At 39.3% G+C, this 22,046-nt stretch overlaps 1 protein-coding gene across 1 annotated transcript in view; it reads left to right on the forward strand.

Moving 5' to 3' along the window:
- rtn3 (reticulon 3) overlaps positions 1-17,372 on the forward strand; it is a 40,974-nt gene extending 23,602 nt beyond the window's left edge. The window contains exons 4-9 of the mRNA XM_042512264.1: positions 3,307-3,514; positions 8,006-8,144; positions 12,228-12,297; positions 14,864-14,910; positions 16,402-16,460; positions 16,548-17,372. Of these exons, the coding sequence (XP_042368198.1) occupies positions 3,307-3,514; positions 8,006-8,144; positions 12,228-12,297; positions 14,864-14,910; positions 16,402-16,460; positions 16,548-16,596 (572 nt within the window). The 3' untranslated portion in view covers positions 16,597-17,372. The remainder of the gene's footprint in view (positions 1-3,306; positions 3,515-8,005; positions 8,145-12,227; positions 12,298-14,863; positions 14,911-16,401; positions 16,461-16,547) is intronic.
- Positions 17,373-22,046: the final 4,674 nt, after the last annotated feature.

Genomic DNA, 22,046 nt, shown 5'->3' on the forward strand with positions numbered 1-22,046 from the left:
CTCTATAGTTATCCGCCTTAAAACTGTGCTGATTATATAAATCTTCTGCGTGTAAAGCATCATATACCCAGTTTCTCACAGTTTTCATCAGCAAAATGGTTTCTAACGTCAACTACCAGTTAAGAGTGAACACTGGTCCTGAATGTTCACTGATGGGGATTAGTTATGATTGTGCCCACTCTGAGACAAAATAGCAGCTGGCTTAGATTCACATGACATAGACGCACATGCCTATGGATTCATGCGCTGCGTCAGTGGTGACAAGTGTCTGCTGTCACAGAGAGCTGCTGTACGTTGTGTGGATTTAAATCATGACAGAGACCTTCAAGATCTTTTGCAGAACATATGATGTCAGAGAGTTAAAAGCAGGTTTGGTGTGGCAGTGGTATCAGGTGGTGCAGTGTGTGTACCTGCACGAGCAAAGACTCAAATCAACATACTGTAGAAAAAAGTGTTAGCAGTTGGTTAATGCTTTCAAATTTGATTTGTCACTGATGATGGTTCTAGAAGGGTGCATTAAATAGTTCGTTGGTTGAGCCTTTTCCTGCTCAGGCCTGTGGTTGTGTGTGTGAGTGTGTGTGCAGCTTTAAGAGCAGCACAGTGAAAGCAGGCCACTGCGCCTCAGCAGCCACTGGGACCTGAACAGAGTAGAGCCAGGGCCAGAGACAGAGAGACAGGGACAGAGAGATAATGAACGAGGGCCGTCAAGCTCCGGCTGCCTCCCAGTGGGTACCGGCAGCAAAGCATGCTGGGAGGACACGCGCACCCCTGCAGTGCAGAGTGAGGAAACCCCGCTCATTGTTTCTGTCTGATGAAAACATTCCATTTCCAGGGAAGTCTACTTTGTTTCCAGCTGGACCACTATGCACTTTTATGTTGTCAAATCAGTTTTGACGTGTGGCTTTATGAATCCACTTGTCCTGATTTTTTCCAAGTCACTGACTTGATAGATGAAAATGGTATTGCACTGGAGTTATGAGGTTTTCACAGTCTCATTGTGGGTTCAACAGACAGAACTGGGAACAATAGAGTTGTGTTAGTGTGTGAGCCCCACAGCAGTGCTGCTTTTGCAGCTGCTTTTCTCTCACAGTCTCATAAACAGCTTCAGCTCTGGGCGTGCAGCACTTACTGTGTAAAGATGCCACACAAGCCATGTAGTGGTATGAAAAATAATGCCAAAAATATTTATTTTGTTAACATTTATCTCCAAGTCATCCACATATGTAACTTTCAGAAAATGTGTGTTTTAAACTAGGAAAGTAATTTTCTAACAGTCTGATGGTTTTTTTTAGGAGGATTGCCCATATGTCCTTTTCCCACTGGACAAAAAACACTAACATCTGGCTTTTGTCTCTAGTGGGAAAGTTTACTATCTGCATCCATTCTGTCAACAAATGACTCTAGAGGAGTCACGTGTATTTTTTCAGCTCCTGCGTTAGTTTTTTGTACCTTTTGCAGACCAATGCGATGACATGCCACAACAAATTCTGGCCATCTTAGTACAAGCAGCGTTCAATTGTTCAAAATCAGTTGGCATTCAGTTTGAAAAAGTGAGCAACAGAACCAACCACTGTAGCATTTTCTCTGGCCTCCTTGCTGCCTTTTTCTTTTTGCTAACACTGTTTTCCAGCATTAGTAGACTCACAAGTGAGGCTTTAACCTGCAGGTAAAGAAAAAAAAAAGCCATGTAGACGGCTCCAGTTTACTGGCAAATGGAATCTATCTCCTATTTTTAGCAGGTTGTCCTGCATTTTAATTACCTGTATATTACACACTAATTTTGGTGGATGGGTGCTAATGCTGCACTAAAAGATGACAGAAAAGTGGCAGCACTAAAAGACACATACAAACGTCATTCAAACTCAACATAAATAAATTGGTTACTCTTGTGTGTAATCTAGTTAGTCCAAGTCCACTGCTCAAACAATCACCACCTCCAGTTTGGCTGAAAATAAATCTTTAATTCACCAAGTTTGACTTTAAAAACATGCTGTTATTCCCTCCGTCTCTCTCTGCCTGCTGGCCGCCTGCTGGCCGCCGGCTGTTCACAGTCCTGTTACTTCTCCCATCACTACTAGGTGTCGCTGTGTCTTTCAGCTCAGCTGCCTGTTCCACCAGTAGAGAGTGGAAACTGAGCTCTGGTGGTGCATGCTGTGCACTACATGCAGGTTTATTAGAAAGAGGAGTGCCTGTATTTATGACGGTATATAAAAACACATCTTTGGGATTTCTAAATACTGCGGTACACCATGGTACCACCAAAGCCTAACCTGCACGTAACTGAGCTCTGTCTACAGAGAACATGGCGGCCTTCAGAGCCGACTTTCTATACTGACTTACCCGATCTAATCCAGTCCAAACAATAACCCTGCAACAAATCCTGTTCATACGAAGCTTACCATGTAAGCCAGTGATGAGTTTTGTTGACACTCTGTGGTGTTAACTCAACTTGCATTTCATCACACTATGTGATGGGTGTTAAATTCAGCTGCAGTGTATTGACAGATGTTTCTAATGTTCTATTCACTGACATTCAGTTGCTATACACAAGACATGTCTGACACAACTTCAACCTGCTTTGAAATCCCGGCTCACAGTCAAACATTAAAACATCCCAAGGAGTTAAAAATCCCCCTCTGGATCCAAACTTAAGTCAAAGTTGGGGAGGTCAGGGCTCACCTGGCAGATCTCTTTGGGATTTTGTATTCAGGGTCTTATGAAAAAGCAAGTAGTTAGCTGTAGCTGTTGTGACTTTTCTGTGAATTTTTCCTATATAACGTGTGTTCCCATTAAATTAGCTGGAGCAGTGAAGCCTGAACAGTCCCTGAGGCATCAGCCCACGTGGTTCCTCCACCACTTACACAAGGCTTTTTTAAATCCACCCTTTTCCCCCACACAGGGGGGAGGTGTGGCCACCAGAGCAAGCCAGCCCATTCTAGCATTACATAACCACCTTGTATAGAGGCTATCACTTCTGCATGCACGACTCCTCACAGGACGTGCATACAAACATGACAGGCATCTATGGCAGCGTGCCCTCCACTGTTATTCTGGGCTGCCGGTGACAAAGGAGATTTATGGGGTATATTTATGTTTTATTGGGCCAGAGCTGCAGAGTAGGAGTTTTCTCCAGTCCTGGCTTGTATATACTGTAGTTCTACCTTTTTTTTAAATGAAAACCATAAAGGGCCATTTGAGAGTTATAGCACCATCATACTACAACTTCATATCATTATAATTCATCGTATGCCAGTTCTGAGCAAACCAATGTCGGTCTAACCCTGTCCCTCTAACCCGCCTTTGCAGTGAAGGATCTGATCCACTGGCGAGACCCCAAGAAGTCGGGCTTGGTGTTTGGGCTGTCCATGCTGCTGCTGCTGTCGCTGGCAGCCTTCAGCGTCATCAGCGTGGTCTCCTACCTGCTGCTCGCCCTGCTCTGCGTCACCATCACCTTCCGCATCTACAAGTCCGTCGTCCAGGCCGTGCAGAAGTCCAGCGATGGACACCCCTTCAAGTAAGACCAAATCCTCTCGACAAATTCACTTTACTTTGACCTTATTCTGTGTGCTCTCCAGGCAATCTGTTAGCATGGCTAATCTCAGAGAGTTCCAGAGCTTTGGGGCCCTGATGGTAAAAGCCCGATCACCTTTAGTCACTGGCCCTAACCTCAGTACGACTAGTGAGGGTAGACTAGAGGAACTCTGATCAGGACCAGGAGCATAAGGAGTCAGAAGTTCACTTACATAGCTTGGGACTTAACCATGTTGAATCTTAAAAGTTATTCAAAGATACAATAAATAAACCCAAAAATAACCAAATAATGTAGTGTAAAAAAAACTAAGTAGTGTAATTAGTCTATAGAGGACATCATCTTTTTTGCTTTATTAAGAAAAATGCTAGTTAGACTTTTGTTTAGGAATGCACTAGTTTTATCAGCTGAACATGATATTTTCCCTGTAGACTTCCCCTAGCCTATGTATGCACAGGCTAAAAAGCAGGGCTCTAAATGGCGTCCCGTCTTCCTTGGGACAGTAGAAAATGACTGAAGATCTTCCTTGGGACGCCAACAGAGCGAAAGGATGCAGTAAACTCACTATCAAGAGTTGGAAATGCAACCTATTGTTGTCTTGATAGTGCTACAGTGTGAACAATTATGCAACAATTTGTTCATGTTTTCACAGCAATATAAAATAGATAGTAGAGAAGGTATTATGATTTATGTTTAATATAGTAAAAAGCCTTAATTTTAAATGTTTTTCAGGTGAAGGAAGGTTATATTAACCTTTTTGAAACCTGGTGAGGTATCACTTTTCTCATGCTGCTGTCAGACACCTCTCACAAATATTTAGACCTTTGAACTCTGACCACATTGGCTTGATTTCTTTCAAAAAGCCTGGTGGAAAAAGCAATATGCAACTTGGTAAGTAATGCTCCACAAATTGCAAGAAATTGATAGATTTAGAGGATTATTTTATAAAAGCTAGGGAAAAATGTTCATATTCTATTCTATTATATAATATGCATAATTCATCATTCATTCATGATTACATATTGAAGATCATATTACAAAATTATTATATTTATATTATATATATTTATTTTTTCTTGTGCTTTTTACTAATTTCTTGCTAATTTTAAATGACAATTACTTTGTTCCCCTGGCACAAGATTTATATAACAGAAACAAAATGAAAAACAACAACAAAAAAACAATGGTACCATTAACGTCTTTTTTGTTATCGGCCCTGGAATTTCATAATTGATGCGGCTTTAAACTTGCATTAGTGTCAGGATGTTAACACTTCTGAAACCCAGTTTGTTCCATGTGAGGAAATGAGACTCGTACATGCTGATAGCAGCTGAAGTAGCAGTAATACTTGGAGTGCTAAAAGATTCAGCATTCACACTCAGATGCTTTGCATTTGCTGCTGCAGCTCTCCAGAGCAAAACGTTCACCCAGCATATGGTTTCATACCCATCAGATACCCATCAGTATGGAATAATGTAAGGAGCATACATAATTGATAGTGATACACAGTAAGTCATGCAGTGCACTGAGCCATGCTGCTGCCGTGCATCATCTTAAACCAGTGTCACACTTAAACCATGTCCAGGCAGCTGTAAACACACACACGCACACACACACAAACACACAACTGGAGTTCATCTCAAAAACACTTCATACTCTGACTTTTTATGTACTATGGACTTCATAGGATTTTTTCCTTTTTTTAATAATTGAGGCCTCAGATTTTGTATTAATATATAGTTGTTAGTTGTTTTTTTTAAAGACTATTTTTTGGGCTTTTTGCCTTTATTTCATAGGACAAGGGGGAGAAAGAGGGAATGACATGCAGCCAAGGCCAGAAATGAACCCGCGGCTGCTGCACATGGGGCGCCCGCTCTACCATCTGTGCTTCTTGGCGCCCTATTAATCAGTTCTTTATTGACCCTAAACAATCTTATATTAATTATACAGTATTTGTATTAGGGGTGGGCAGATTATCAGCCTGGCTGATTATTGACATCAATAATTGGCATTTTGAAAGTTTCATTTAAAGGCATTTAAACAAACTTTAGTGTTGGGGTTTGTTATATTCCAAATTCAGTATTCAGTATTGACAGACAGATTTTTATTTTTGTTAGAAAAGCATATCAGTTCCAGATTTTGGTTATCGGTCTCATAAACTACCAATAATCATTATCAGCCCTGAAAAACTAATATCTGTCAACCCCTAATTTGCATAATACAAAACACACCCACCCACACAAAACACATATTGATAGGTAAACATATATGCGGCATACACGATATGTTTATATGCATGTTTATATGTGCTGTATATATACATTATTCTATTTTGTTTAATATTTTAATCACCTATTAAATTCCATTGCAGTAGTTAATGCAGCATGTGAAGTCTCATGCTAGTAAAGCTATTGAATAGATGAAAAAAGTTCATTACTATCCCAAATTTGAGAATGTTAGAGGGCAGACGTGGCATCACGGCCTGGTGTAACCTCTGCTTTTTTTATAGAACAACTTTCATGTTGAGGCCAGAGCTGAAAACACGTTTCCTGTTCAAAAGCAAAACCCTAAATCCTCCTCAGACCTCACATTAAACCAGATCATTCAGAGAGGGAGACAATGAAACTGATGTGAAAATAGAACAGCTGCAGTATGTGTGAAGTAATAAGATGCAGTTGAAAGCTGGGTTTTTTTTCTTTTTTGTTTTGGGTATTTTTGCTTTGTCCTGGTTCATCCACTCTTATTCACATTCTTCGGTCAGGGCTGCAACCAATAATTAGTTTTATGTGAATTTATTTGTTTGTCATGCTGCTGCATTTAGTTGCAGAAGACTTTAAACACACTTTGCAGCAGACTGTGGTTTGTTTGAGCCAGTTCCAAATGACTGATGAGACATCTCGTGTGTGTGTGCGCGTGTGTGTGTGTGTGTGTGTGTGTGTGTGTGTGTGTGTGTGTGTGTGTGTGTGTGTGTGTGTGTGTGTGTGTGTGTGTGTGTGTGTGTGTGTGTCTTTAGGTGGTAAGCCTGGGGGGAGGGTGCAGCCCACTATGAACTACTGAAGCCCAAAGGGAGCAGTGGAGGAAGTTTAAGAGAAAATCTAGTTTTTCATTTTCAAAACTCATCCTAAAACACAAATTCAAATTTTTTTAAGTATTGCCGAGCCCCTCGGCTGAGGCCTTTTCAGCAACCGGGTTCAATTCTGACCTGTGGCCCTTCACTTCACAGTTCAACTTTAACCTGCAGTACTTTGCTGCATGTCATCTCCTCGACCTCTCCCTCCCTGGACACCTCATCTGTCCTAAAAAATAAAGGCAAAAGCCCCAAAAATAATAAAAATTTGAAAAAAAAAATCTTTACAACAAACAAAAAACAAACTAAAACTGGAGCAGACAAAAACACAGGGCAGAGTTTTACTTGATTTTTATTGTAAGCTTTCATTATACAACAGGGGGAATTCTAAATGAAGGTCTGTCTCTATTCAAGACCCCTCCCTCTGCAGTCGAGGGAAATGTTAAAATTTCCTGGTCGGTCTGCTCCAAACAGGAAAAGTAAGAAACGTAATATTCTGTTGTTTTGAAACAACTCTTCCAGCACTTCAGTTTCAAAACCTCTCGGCTGACCTCACAAGAGTTCAGATTGGAAAGTGAGTTTTGAAAGTAAGAAATGTCTGAACTTGCTCAAGTGATCATTGAGACACTGGTCTTGATCAACAGCCCTCTAAAGCAGGATCCTCAACTTGACCTGCTGGGGGGGCCACTTTTGCAAAATGACAGGAGGCCAGGGGCCAGTTACAGCAGCCCCATATGTGTTTGTAGCATTTTAGGAATTGTTTAGGATTTGAGGACATTTTTGGACATTTCTAGGATTTTAGGACAGTTCTTGTTTTTTTTTTTAAGTTTCTGGGATTTTAGGATGTTTCTAGGATTTTTTAACTTTTCTAGGATTTTAAGACATTTTTAAGGATTTTATGAAGTAGCTTGGATTCTTATGATGTTTTTCGGATTTTAGGATGTTTTTTGGATTTCTCTGGATATTTCTAGGAATTTAGGACATTTCGAGTTTCGTTTTTTTAGGTTTCTGGAATTTTAGGACATTAGGGGCTTAGCAAGGATCTCTGTCAGGGGGTGCATGTATCCTTCGCTGGCACTTTTTTAAAAAAAAAAAATTAATAAGCTGTATTTAGATGCTGGTTTATGCACTCTGGCACCTTATGTATACTAAAAATACAAAAAATCCCAGTGTGAATCACTTTATTTTTATTGTGGCACCCTATCAGCCAGGTTTTGTCCACGGGCTGTAAATTGAGTATCACTGGTCTAAAACTTTATGCTTCATGCTACCAGGACACTAAGAAAAACAAGTTAGTTTCCTCGTAAGCTTTGTTTCACCACAGGCTGCGTCTGTCTGTTTTCCTGCAGCACTTTTGGACTCTTAGCCTCGTTTTGTTCTCACCTTCCTCTCCTCCTCCCTCTCTGCAGAGCACTGATAGATAAGGATGTCAGCATCCCTCCTGAGACTTTCCGCAAGCACGTGGACACCAGTCTGACCTACATCAACCGAGCCCTGAAGCAGATGAGCCGCCTCTTCCTGGTCGAGGACCTCGTGGACTCCCTAAAGGTGAGCGGTTCGGCCCTTCAGTCACTGTCCACTGTCATCGTCCCATGTCATGTAGTGGGAGTCAGTTCCCGCCCTGTCCCATAAAGACTCCTCTTCAGGCTGCAGCCTATTTCTAACTGATTGGTGCTGAAAGAACTCATCACAATGAAAGATGAAGTCAAATAATAGTCTGGATTTGAGCTGCATGTTTATTTCGTTGGATAATAATCATTTAGAGATTATAAATAGGTGGCTTGGAACGCAACAGCTACAGATGGAAAGTTACAATCAAGTCACACTGTTTATCCAGCTGTTAGGAAACACATCTGTCTCACTTTGATCTACAGATGTGCCTCTAAAACCAGCCAATCGGCAGCTCAGTCCACAAAATGTTTAAGTGTGACATTTAACATTGTTAACAGTTCAAAATGTCATTGACAAAGGCGTGACGTTACAGCAAAGTACATTTTCCAGATAATCTCGTTTAACTTGGTAAACGTGTCGCAATATGTTGAACAAATCTTCATGTAAGGTTACAGAGCAGATAAGACGGGAGCAAAGAGAGTCAAACAGTGTGCTGATTCAGTTTGCTCGCTCCTGATGAAAGCGGGTGTGAGCTATGATGTAATGATCCCAAACTCACTCTCAGATCAAAGTGCAAAAGTAAAGTGACTGTCATCAAAAGTCAGCTGTCTCCTGTTGTCTCCTCCTAATGTTTGCTGTTCTTGTTGTGCAACAGTCAACTGTCACTGGAAAATTACTGATGTGTTTGTTTAGGATGTCTTTCAAAGTAAACAGAGATGATGAACAATAGACTTTATGTAAAGGATGATGTACAGAGAGCGAGTCATTGTTACAGAATGAACCCTGACAGGGTGATGCTTAAGAACAAAAGCTAAAAAAAATTATTCTGATGAAATTAAGATATTCAGAGCAGCATATCAATGACATTTTATTGTTATGTTTTAATGTCAAATCTTGGTACAGGTGTCCTAGAAAATAAGTGGCGTAAAAAGCACAATATTCAAGATTCTTGTAGAGTAGAAGTATGAAGTAGCATATTAACCCTTAAGGCCTGCTTTAATATTCCACACCCTCTGCAAACAAAATGCACTTTTCCAAATCAGCCTATAATAAAAAAAAAACCATTATGATGATTTTCTACTTTCATTGCATTTATTTTTTACAAAAATAGGCCCTAATAATAAATATCAAATATTCATTCATTTTCAGAATTTTAACCCTTTAAATGCCAGGTTTTTGTCATGATGCCATTATGTTTCAAGATTTGAAAAAAAAAATGCTTTTTTAATATACTACATACGAAGTAGATTTATTATTAATTATTATCATTCTTATTATCATTCTTATTCTTATTATTATTCTTATTATTATTCTTATTATTATTCTTATTATTATTATTATTATTATTATTATTATTATTATTATTATTATTATATTATTTTCAGTTATTAGCAGCACCATTGATTGTGACAGTGTACCAGGTAGAAATAATGTGTATTCTCTCCATATGACAAATATGGTAAAAATGTGAAATTCTAAGGCAAAAGCCCAGAATGACACCCAGAAATAATATAATGCATATTTTTGTACTTTTATGGCTGTGGGATCAAAAATTGCATTTTGAGTGGGTTTCAGTGGCGCATTTTTTCTTTTCTTTTCTTTTCTTTTCTTTTCTTTTCTTTTTTTTCTGAATTTAATAATTTAGTTTCCACAGTGTATTTTAGACTTGTCAAAATGTATGCCATTTGCATGAACACAGCCAAAATAATCAAAAAATGAAGAATGTGAAGTGGGTAGAATGTGCCAAACAGTCCCTAAGGCTTAATTACCTTAAAATTGTACCTAAGTGCAGAGTCTTAGTTAATATACGTAGTTTCAACCACTGCAGAGAAAACATGAAAAAGATGAAGCAGGAATAGAGACAAAAACAATCACTGCGCCTGTGTGTAGTGGAGCAAACTGAATAAACTTACATTTCATGTTTACATAAACACGAAAGAAAATCAATTCTTCCATCAGCGCCATCTCCTCTATCGTTATTTGTCCCACAGCTGCTCACTTCAGCGGCCTCCCAAACAACTGATGAAAATCAGGACGTCCCCCTGTGGCCTTTTCCAGGCGTATCCCCAAAACATCCAGTTTTTAAAACCCAGTGGAAACACAGGAAAGAAGCTCATCATACCAAAGCTCTCAGAAACGCCTTCCCCACCCACAGGTGTTAGCAGGGCTATGCACGCTCTCACCAAACTATGTACAGACATTAAAGATAGATGTAGAAGGCATCCATCCCTGAAAGGTGCAACACAACCAACAGGAGAAACAGGCAGCTGACAGGCCAGCTTAGTTGGTCCACACCTACAGGCTTCTGCTGAAAGCTGCTTTTGTCTCACTAATGTAAACTGTCACAGTTGTAGCGAGGTGCGGCCAATAAGATAAATGACCGCGCCGGCTACGTAAACCATCGACAAGATTTCATCCCAGGACTGAATGCCACGGCTTTTTTCTTTTATGGTAGATAGTAAGTCTCAAATAAGTCTCTGTTCTACTTGCTCGGATCAGATAATAGGAACCATTCATCAGAGCAGAGCCACTGTCAATCTCACCATCAACCAAGCAGCAATGATACTCCATATCTAATATCTAACAGTGTGTGAGTGTGACAGGAGAGTGAGATCAGCAGCACAGAAACCTCCCCTCCTCCTTCACTGCTCCTCTGATCAGCCAGGAAACCCCCCCCCGACACTACCGTCACAGTCATTAACCTCACAAATACATTCTGTCATCAGATCAGGCTTTACATTTATGTATTTGCAGCAGCCCACCACAATTAATCCTTTGAAACCTGAGAAAATTGGTTTTATTTCTTTCAGAAACATAGAGAAAAGGCAACGAGCAACTTAACAAGACCTGGCTCAAAAACTAGCAAGAAATTAGTACATTTTTACATTAATGCCATTGATACTAAATGTTTACATATACAGTATATATATATATATGTGTATATGTTTACATTTTTGCAACATAATTTCAATTATATAATTAGATTATATTTTTTTTTAATTGTGCTTTTCATAATGTTCAAAATTCTGCCCCCTTTGTATAAACAAATGTTCAGGTCATTTACTTGCCCCTTTTAACTAATTTCTCACACTTTGTGGGACATTTCTTGCCAAGTTGGGCATTGCTCCCCCCCTTTTTTTTTTTTTTTTTTTTTAAGAAATCAAGCCAGTTTGCTAAGCTTTCAAAAGGTTAACGCTTGTGAAAGGTGCTTAAGGTACCTCAAAGAAACAGATGTAGATCCAGGTTTCAAAGGGTTAAAACATCTGCTGCCATGCAGTGATTTTATTTATTCATTCATTTATTCATTTATTTATTTATTTATTTATTTATTTATTTATTTATTTATTTAGAGCTGTACCATTCTTTAGGAATGTTGTTGGAATATGTGCCATTCTGTTGTGCATGCGTGCCACACTCTCGGAGCGCAGAGCATACTGTGGGCACAGACGGAGCAGTGGAACACCAGGCGCAGTGAAACTTAGCCACTGATTGCACTGGGTCTAAAAGTTTGCTTTTGGTCACCTCTGCAGCAGCTGCTCCTTTCATCCATCTGATTTGATCAAATCGGATGATATCAACAGAGCAGTTATCCATCCCACAACTCCAACTTCATGAATCTGCTACTGAGGAAAAAAAGAACTCAAGCCTGTGCTGTGTTCACCGACCTGCAAAAACAAATTTGTCGGGGGGACACAGAATAATAAAACGGACATACACACACAAAATATTTTTTTTAAAAAAAAACAACTTATTTGAATGAAAACAAAATATTTGTAAATAATAATAAAATCAGTCATAAATAAATAATTGAAATCTTGAAATATACAACATGGACCATTGATCTATTTGATTTCAGATGTTTCTCCTGCCTTCGTCAGTTTTGTGTTGACCAATATTGAGACGTGATTTGAGGATTCCCAGCGTGATGTCATCAGATACGAGTTAAACTTTGCATGACGTGTTGGATGGTGTTGCTCCCCTCTCTGAGTGTGCCTGTGCTCTCTGTTGTTCTCTCTCCAGCTGGCTGTGGTCATGTGGCTCTTCACCTACGTAGGAGCCGTCTTCAATGGAATTACCATCCTGATCCTGGGTAAGCACTGTGGGAACCAGCACACAACTCTCACATTCATTGTCTTTCAGACACAGTGGATGCTCCTGTTTTCACACACTGGGATGTACATTTCTGAGTTTTACCCTTTGAAACTTGGATGGACATCAGTTTTCTCGTGCTTAATTCAGACAGATTTCACAAGTGTTTAAACCTTTGTAAGCAGAGCAAAAAGTTTTAATTCTCTTTCCAAAAAAAGAGAAAAGTCATTGAGCAAATTGCATGAAATTGGTAAAAAGTGACACGAAAACAACCTGAAAATTATTTTTAAAAAAGGAGAGACAGAAAGAAATATAAGAAAAATCTCCAAAAACTGTATTTATTTTTACTAGAATGATTTAATTAAAATGTGTTACAAAATTTGTTTATTATTTATTATATTTATATTTGTTAATATTTTTTAGCACTTTTTTGAGGTAATTTCCTTGTTTAATTTTTTGGTGCTAATTTTCAGGATATTTTCTTTTAACCTGTTACTAATTTGTTGGTAATTTTGTTGGGCATTTTTTGTAAAGAAGCTCATGGTCTTCCTGCCTTGATGTTTGTGACAGAAATCAAGGCAATGTGCTCAGTTTTCAAAGGGTTAAATGTAAACCACTTCACAGTTCCCCATTGAGAGAATGTTCTATGACTTTATCGCAGTACATTTGCAGACATTCAGCTCTCCATAGTTTCCTGTGCTGCTCTTTACTGTAAACTCAGAGAAGCGTCACACAGACAGATACTGTCTCACCATGTAAGCCTTAATTCGTTCAGCCATGATGAAGTCATCCTCTAATGGACCGAGACTTCCTGTCAGGTCAGCCGACACCTCTAATGTCTTTGTCTTTGCTTCGCTAGACGGGTTTCCATTAACCCTCAAATTGCGCAAAATGAAATTGCGAATATAAGAACGCCGAATGGAAACACGTCAGTTTTGAAAGAACTCCCATTTATCACAAAAATGTATTTACACTTGCTTGAGGTGGTATTTTAGGCGATTTGAAAAAGCCATATTTTGCAAAACTGTGATGAAAACATTACCTCGCTTTTATGGATCACATGGTGTTCAATATGGAGGCGTTACAAGAGCTGTTATTGCATCACATACCTCTTCAAAAGTTGAGCAGATCATCCAGAAGTTTTGAATCTGCAATTCCTCTGTGAAATCGTGGACTATCACCTCCCAGAAATCCCTCATATGTGGCCATTCCCACATATAAAGGGCTCACCTTTCCATTATGGCTCCATAACACGCCTGCGTCACCTTGGATTGGAAATAATGACAGCTAGTGCGGTGGCTGCAAAAGATATAAAGCTGCTGTTTTTAGTATCCATCGCCATGGTTACTGAGATGTTATCACCGGGGAGAAGTCACAGAACAGAACATCACTCAGTGGAAACACAGTCATTTCGCAATTGTGTTTTATCCACATTTTGAAAATATAGCTTAAGTTTTGGGCAAATCTGAAATAGAAACCCTCCTAATGAGATTGATGCTTCAAATTAAATTAATGGCAACATTTTTATATAAATATCCATTCCCAAACTTTTTTCCAGATGAATTGAACATAAATGCTCGCGTGGCCCAGTCGATTACTTTCTCAGCTTGTTTCTCTAATCTGTTGCCATTTTTAGTCTTGACCGACGAGGCAACTTTTAACAAAAGGAAGGGCAAAATATAGGCCAAAGAACGGCTTCAGTTTATTTGTTGAAAGTTGTGAAATATTACATCAGGGCCAATGTGGGAAACTGTAACAATACGTTGTTCAGACTTACACGAGGCCATACAGTCCCAGAAAATGTGAGCCACCATAATCTGAATCTGAGGACTATTTTTCTTTACTAATATTTCTTCAAACTGATTTCAAATCTGACCGTTTCCATGGAGGCTAAATAAAATGATCCAGTAAGATATGCATTCACATGCCCCCAGAGGTTTTAATCAAAATCTAACTTTTTTTGACTTGTGCAAAGTGGTTTAGCCCAATGTGAAACGTCTAATCATAATAATTCATAAAGCATAGAAGGTTCAAAATCAGTCAACACACGTATTAATCAGAGCGCTCCCACAAGGACGCAGCACTAGCAGAGCACGCGATTATTTTTAAATTTAAGAATAATTCTTTGTCGAAATCAGCAGAGGGAGCTACATACAAATAGTCACAATTAGGAGTCCACAGATTATCAACCCGACCAATTATCAGAGCCAAAAAAATGAATCAGGAAAAAAGTTTGCGTATTACATTCAGCAAAACCTCAGGGAGACCTCAAAAAAGTGCTAAGAATATCAATAATTCAATGAATAAATGTTTAGATGCAGAAAGAAATGTAGATTCACAGAAATGTACGGGTAAAATGGGATTATTTTATTTACTGATTAATTACCAATTTACTGTTTTTTATAAATTTGAAAAATCATCTATTGACAGATTTAACAATAAACAATTTTATTTTTTTTGTCCCAACACACAGGCATGAGTAAAATGAATAGAAACATTTGCATAAGCAGGTTTTTTTCAGTATGTTGTTGTGTTCCTAACATGCGTGCTCTCTGTGTGTCCTCCAGCTGACATCCTCCTCTTCGCCGTGCCTCCCATCTACGAGAAGAACAAGGTGAGAGCGCATCCCTCTGTTCCCGCTCATGATGAATATATCAGATGACAAAGTGAGACTCAGAGCGGCTGAGAGCAGTGATGACGCTCCGTCAGCAGTGAGCTCACTGGATGACTGCAGTGATCATCACACACTGAAGGCTTTCTGCGGCCCTCTTGTTTCTGTCCAGAGTCCAGCTGCTGAGAATATGAAGTCATTCCACCGCTGGCTCACATAAGAAGGCCGTCAGAGTCGAGGCCATGCATGTCAGGAGAACCATGAACTTTATGTTTTTAAGGGCTTAAACTCATCAACCGTTCAATGCAGACTTTATCAACTGAAGTTTCAGTTGATAAAGTCTGCATCATTTACAGAGACGCTCACTTGCTGGTTTCTCACAGCTGCTTTGTGAGTCTGTGAGTTATGGCAGAGTTATTGCCGACACTAATGTACCGTCATCTCGGAAGAAATTCACACCAAAAATATGTCATCTTATCAGTGACTGCAACTCCTGACTCACCAGCTCATAAAGGTTCAGATGCTAAAGAGCTGCTCAGATGTCCAGCCAATCATTTCCTGTGGCTTATCTGGCTCCAGATCGTGGCTGTAACAAGTAGCCCAGACTCCTTTTAGAAAATCAGAAACTGTATTTTTGCCATGTAGGTTTGCACATACAAGAAATTTGTCTTGGTGATAATAAACTAGGAGTGGACATGAGTACTAAAGTACATGTTGGTAATCATTCAACATATAGAGTGTCAGCCGCCACTCCTGGTATCACACGGCTAATGTAACCTACTGGTAGTTAACAGTCTTAGCTGTCGTGTTGGTGCGAGTTTGTTGTGACTTCAATTTTGGGATACAAATATTTGTCTTTCTCTTTTTGCAAATCCTACACTTGTTGGAGCTAGTGTGCTGTTTTTGCGCAAATGCGTCATGAGCTAACACAGCATCCAACAGCGAGCTGTTATACAATCCCAACAAACTCAAACCAACACTGAAATCAACACTGAAATGGCTCAACTCTGCTGTTTAACCCATTAATAACTATTGGGTAACATTAGACCTGTCATGCTAACAGTTAGCCCTGTCACTGTGTGTGTGCTGGGCGAACTCCCATTGACTGTACCCAACATGGAGTTCACACACCTTCTGTAGTGGTCTCCCCTGCAAAGAGGCAAAGAATCAGAGCGCGAGCAGGACAGGCAAAACTGAGTCAATCAATACGCTGTGCATCGCTTTTATAATAAAATAAGATTTTAGCCTTTTAAGCAGTAAAAAAAGAAAGACAAAACATTTAACTGTAACCCAGTTTTGTGCAGGGACATGCAAATATTGACAAGGGATGTGTAAACGATAACAGCATAAAATATAAGTACAAAAAATATGTACATGTGAGGAAACGGTAAAGATTTCGGGTTTTACCAGGAGTTCAGCATGTTTCCTTATTTTAAGATAACAACTTTCTCAGGCTGATGTTTAACTTCTCTCTCCCATCTTTTCTCCTTGCAGACCCAGATTGATCAGTACATCGACATGGCACGCACTCAGATCAACACTACAATGGCCAAGTGAGTGTATCTAATCATCAGTAACGAGTGTATCATAGATGATGAGCTCCCAGATTTGTTGACACCCGTTTTGTTTTCCTCCTGCAGGTTGCAAGAGAAACTTCCCGGAGCTGTGAAGCGCAGCAAAACTGAATGATCCACCCCTCAATTAGAAACCTCCATGTCACCATCATCCTCATCTCCATCACCATCCTAGACCCCCCTTTACCTTCTCCTCCCCTCTCTCAGATAACCTCGCCCTCCCCCCCAGTCTAACTCCTCCTCCCTCCTCCATCCAGCATCACCCCCGTACTACACTGAACCCTGCTAGGTAGAAAATCTCTGAGCTACTCGATATTCAATGTAAAACTACTGCGCAGCTTAACTTGCAAGCATTAAAAAGAACTGTGCCTGTGCAGACAGGAAGCGTGTCGCTAGCGAGGAAGTGATGTAGCGCCGCGGCGGACCCTGACTGTCTGTGGGCGTGCCACAGGGGAATGGAGGCAGGGTCGAGTGAACTAGACTGAATCTATGACCTGGTTTACAGCGAGCAGGGGGTGGATGATGGCTGTCTACGTCACAAAAAAAAAAAAAAAAAAGCAAATGTCTGTACTTTAAACCACATTTCCCTGAAGGTAAATGGATGATTTAAGCTGGAGAAGGTTAGAAAAATGTCAAAAAAAAGGAATAAACCAATGTTTTGGGTGTAATTGTGGCTAGTCTTACCCTGCTCTCTCGCTCTGCAGCTGTTCTGTGGATAGATAGGAATTCATTTTGGAGGTGCATAATGGGTTTGCTGTTACTGATGGGCCTGTTATTGAGTTAGTTTCCATTCACCCTACAGGCACTTGTGTATGTAAGTTTCTGCAATGCACTGAACTTTTATTTTTTAAACCCCTGAGCAGGTTGAAATAAAAAGGATTGGAACACTGAGCCAGCTGTGATAATTTGGTCTAGTTCACCCTTGTGATCAGATGCATTTTTTGAACAGTTTTCTGGATGTACATACACCTTAAGACAACTACAGGCTCTCTCTGCTGTATGGAACAACTTAGCCTCGCTTTTTATATCAAACGGAAAGTTCCCTCACTGACAGCAGCCCTAACTCCTTTTGTCGCACCTGTTCAAGCCACAGTGTTGACGTCTCACGTTCACTTGTAAATTTTTATTCTTCTTCTCACTGCTTATTACTATTATTGATATTAATTATAGGATGGCTGCTTTGACTCCCTAGTAGCTTGACAACAGCATTGTAAGAGTTATGTTAAGTGTCATTGAGCTTCATTAACTGGAGGTCTTTCAAAGGCCTCCGTAGAAATAATTCCTGATTGTTTGATAAGTTAAGAGATTCTCCCTGATTCGTTATAAAACCCTTTAATCTCAAAAATGGCTTCCCAGCTCACTGTTGGTGTTTGTAAGTGAAATAAATTGCATTTTGTCAAAGCTTTTTTTTTTAAGGTATACACTTGGATAACCAATTAAGTAGTGATACGAAAGCTAATTCACGCTAAAAATAAAAAAAAATTACAATTCCACTTTAAGGATGAAAATTTGAATTGGAAATTGAATTTAAAACTGTCTAATAGTGTTTAAAATGTATTAATTCATTAATCAGGGTTCCCACGGGTTCAGGGTTTTTCATGGAAAACCTGGAAAATGCATTGAATTTCACAGACAGGTTTTTCTCAGCCTAGAAATGTCATGTAATTATTAAAAAATCATTGAAAGGAACGAAAGTCATGGAATTGTGTTTTGTGTTACAAAATTGTTAAAGTAATTCTGCATTGGTAAACTGCCACGTAATGTAATGTGACACCAAATTAATTTGTCTGTCACTTTTTGCTCTAATATGCATCAATGTGTGATGTTTTATTTACTATCGCGTACATTTTGTAATTTTCTCCATGCAATCTGTCTCTCCCTTCATCTATGCCAGCTAACTGAAATTATGTTTGATATGTTAGAAAAACACAAAGCAAGGACATTTTTTAAAAAATATTATTATGGGTCCTTGAAAAGTGATGGAAATGTTTTGAAATTGTGGGAATTCTGGGAACCCTGATTCATGTTTTATAATTAAACACTTGTTATTCTAGAACTATTGTGTTGGCACATTTTGGACTCCATACAAAACCTCAACAGTGACCTAAAATGACGGTTTGAGATTGAGGGGCTTGTGTAACAAACTGAAGGGGGTGTCATGTTGAATAAAGAGTGTCGCGGGGGGATATGGAAGTGGTTTTGGTTTGAAGTGATTATTCTAGAGCTCTGTTTGTCACTTTGTTCCTTTTGTTTGACTGCCATGACGCGCATGTCATAGTCTAAGCTGGAAACAGATTCTCACCCTTTCTATAGGCTGTATCATATTCTTGACCCTGACTTTTGTTTAATATTATTACTTGTGACTGTTTTAATGGTGTTTTTCGAAAACTCAGTAAAAACCATAGTCATATGTTAGCAGTTCTGCTACGTCTCCATATTGTTTTTAAGGGATGAATATATAGAAGGAAATGAGTATGTTAGTGTTGCTGTCCGTTTCATTGTGCCCCGAGTTAAGTTTGCACGGAGTAAATGTCCCCTGAATACTGAATAGCCAACAGCCTCTCAATGCAGTAACTACTCCAAGTACTACTACGTCTGCCTGTATACTGAATGTGTTCTCTGGTGGAACATTCCTCCCCATGCATGCCCGCCACTGTGTGTTGTCTCACAGGTGTACTGGTTGATCCCATGTGCATGCTGTCTCAGACTTTTAAAGCCAAAATATGCAATGTTTCTGTTGACGATGCTAGCCCCCCCCCCACCACTACACGTGATAGATCTGAAGAGTAGGTTTGGCACTCATGCTGATGTCTTAAAGCCTGAAGCTGAGGTAAGCAGCGTCTGTGAGGGTGAGGCACTGATGAGGTTATTATGTGTTCTGCTTCGAGGGGGGGGGGGTTGCATATTGTAGCTTTAAGTCGTCATTTTCATCTAAAAGTTATCCTGTATGCAAGCTACGTTTGCATTAGATGTTTGGTTTACAGTTATTCTTTTAAAGGGCCAGTTCTTTTTTGGGGGGGGGTTTCTACCTCTGTTTCACAAACACTGCTTATGAACCATTTGTGGTGCTCTCAGCTCTGATTTATTATTATTAAGCACTTTTTAAGACTGTTTCTGCAGTAGAACGTAACTCCAAGGAAAACTGTTCTCACTGTGCACCACAAATGTAGTTCTGTTAATGTCAGTCGTATTGCGGTGGAGGTGGAAAGCTCAGCGTCACCAACTTAAATCTGAAAACCGAGGAGGTTACAAACGTAACCCTGGTCCTCTGAATTCAAGAGAAATAAATGAGATTTTTGTGTTTTGGGTTGAACTGACCGTCTAATGTTCAGTCAGTGTTATTTGCCCTTTTTTTGTTTGTTTGTTTTCTTTTTTTCTGTAGATTTCTACCTCTACCCAATACCAATGGTTGTAAATGAGGTATCATTTGTGCTTCTCACGACATTGTATTATGAGTCTGCACTGCACAGGGATTATTTCTAAATTTCTAATATTTTTAATTGTTCCAAGGAAAACTGTTCACAGTGAGCAGTACAAACTTAAATCCATTAACGTTAATTATATTGTGGTGGCGGTAGAAATCTCAGAGTCACTGAATTTGATCTGAAAAGTGATGAAGTTACAAGTGTAACCCTAGTTCTCTGAAAACACAAAAAATGAAATCTAAAACTAGAGAGATTTTTTGTATTTTGGTTAAAATGACCCTTTAATATACCAGAAACCTTCATGCTGAACCATCTTGAACCATTCTGACCCCACCAATTAGCTTCCCATGACTTTTTTCAGAAAAGGCCACATTAGTGTTCTACCAAGGCTAAACAGATTTCCAGAATAAAAGTTGGCAATTTCTTTTGAGTGTAATATATAACATGCATAAAACCCCCGCAGCATGTTGCTTTCCCCTTTTTCCCGTCTGTCCTCGTGTTTTCATCGGGTATGGGAGTGTGTGGCAGGAGTGTGTTTGACTTTTTTTTGTCTCAGAGAGTCTCGTTTTGCTTTCGACTCTTTACTTGTTTCTAGACGTTGTTCACTAACATCAGCTCTGTTTTGTATTAGCTATGACTTTGGTTCCGATTTTTTGAAGCTTTGGGAAAGATGTTGCAGGAAAAAAGAAAAATGTTAAAAAAGAAAAAAAAAAAGTATGTGGTCTCTGTACTGATGTCAAAGTGAAATTAATAAAAACACGTCAAAGGACCACGGCTTTGTGGATGTGTTTTCTTCTCTCGGGGTAAAGACAACAATTATTTCCCCAGGATGCCTGCAGTGTGGGAGGACAGAAGATTAAAAAAATGTGCCCTGATGAAATATTTAAAATAAGAAGCTTTGACTTGAGGCTGCTGTCTGTTATGGTGTTTGGGTGGAGGGGGGATTATGGTTTCTAATTTTAGAGCAGGCCAGCATACTAAAACCATTAATGTTAACAGTCACATGCAGACTTGACATTTCATTTAGAGCCTACGTGGGATTACATAAGAGAATCAAAGTGGTAAATAGTGAATGAAGTGTTACACAGTGAGCAGCTCCAGTCAACATACAGCACATTCAGGATGACAGGGTGATGCTGGAGAACAGCTAGATTTGAGTTTTTGTGATCTGACATCTGGATTTTTTTCGTCTCTTCAAACCAGACTTGAAGCTGATGATAAAGTAACCGATCCTTGCAAGTATAATTCATGAACAGAAGATCCGTGTTTGCCGAATGAGAATTATCAGGATCATGCTAACTGCTAATAGCATGTTAGGGGCTGTCTGTAAATTAATGAGTGTGGAGGGGGAGGTGTAAAATGGGGGAGGCATTTCAAATCATTTTTAACCACTAGGGAGGGTATTGTATATTTTTTGATATGCCAGGGCAGGGACAACCAACTTTAAAACCTTTGAGGCCCGCTTTAATATTATACATATACATCACTCTGTGTACAAAATGCGCTGTTCAAAATCAAGCTTAAAAAAATATTATACATTAATATTATATTCTACTTTCATTGAGTTAATTTTTTAACCAACATCGGTCCTAATCATAAATATGAAATATTCATTAATTTTCAGAATTTTAACCCTTGCCTGCCAGGCTTTTGTCATGATGCCATGATTTGTTTTTAGATGAAAAAAAATATATATATATATTATTAATAATTTCAATATAACTACATGCTAAATTAAAATATATATATATATTCAATATACTATTATACTGTGCTGCCATGTTGTAGTTGTGTGCAAAGTATGCATATTTTTCACAAACATGAATGTTAATTTTAAATGCAGCTTGTGGGGTTTGCAGAAGCAAACAACCACAAGGCGATGATTCTAGTTTTAAAGCTGCCACTTTATCATGCTCCTCTGACTCCTCTTAGTGCAAGAGATGCTTTAAAAACAGTCTCTAAGCTGTATTACAGTTGTATATGTTCTGTTCCTATGATGTCCCTTTTGTCTCCTGCAGCTCTGCACAGGTGTGCTGCGTTGCCTGATGAGGTGCAGGGCTTAACAAGCTGCAGCTAGCCGGAAAAAGAGCTGCTGAAAGAAGGGTTTCAGTGATGGACAGTCCTCACACAGATTTAAGCT

The sequence above is a fragment of the Plectropomus leopardus genome, chromosome 23 (genome assembly GCF_008729295.1).
Source record: "Plectropomus leopardus isolate mb chromosome 23, YSFRI_Pleo_2.0, whole genome shotgun sequence".
Lineage (NCBI taxonomy): Eukaryota > Metazoa > Chordata > Actinopteri > Perciformes > Serranidae > Plectropomus > Plectropomus leopardus.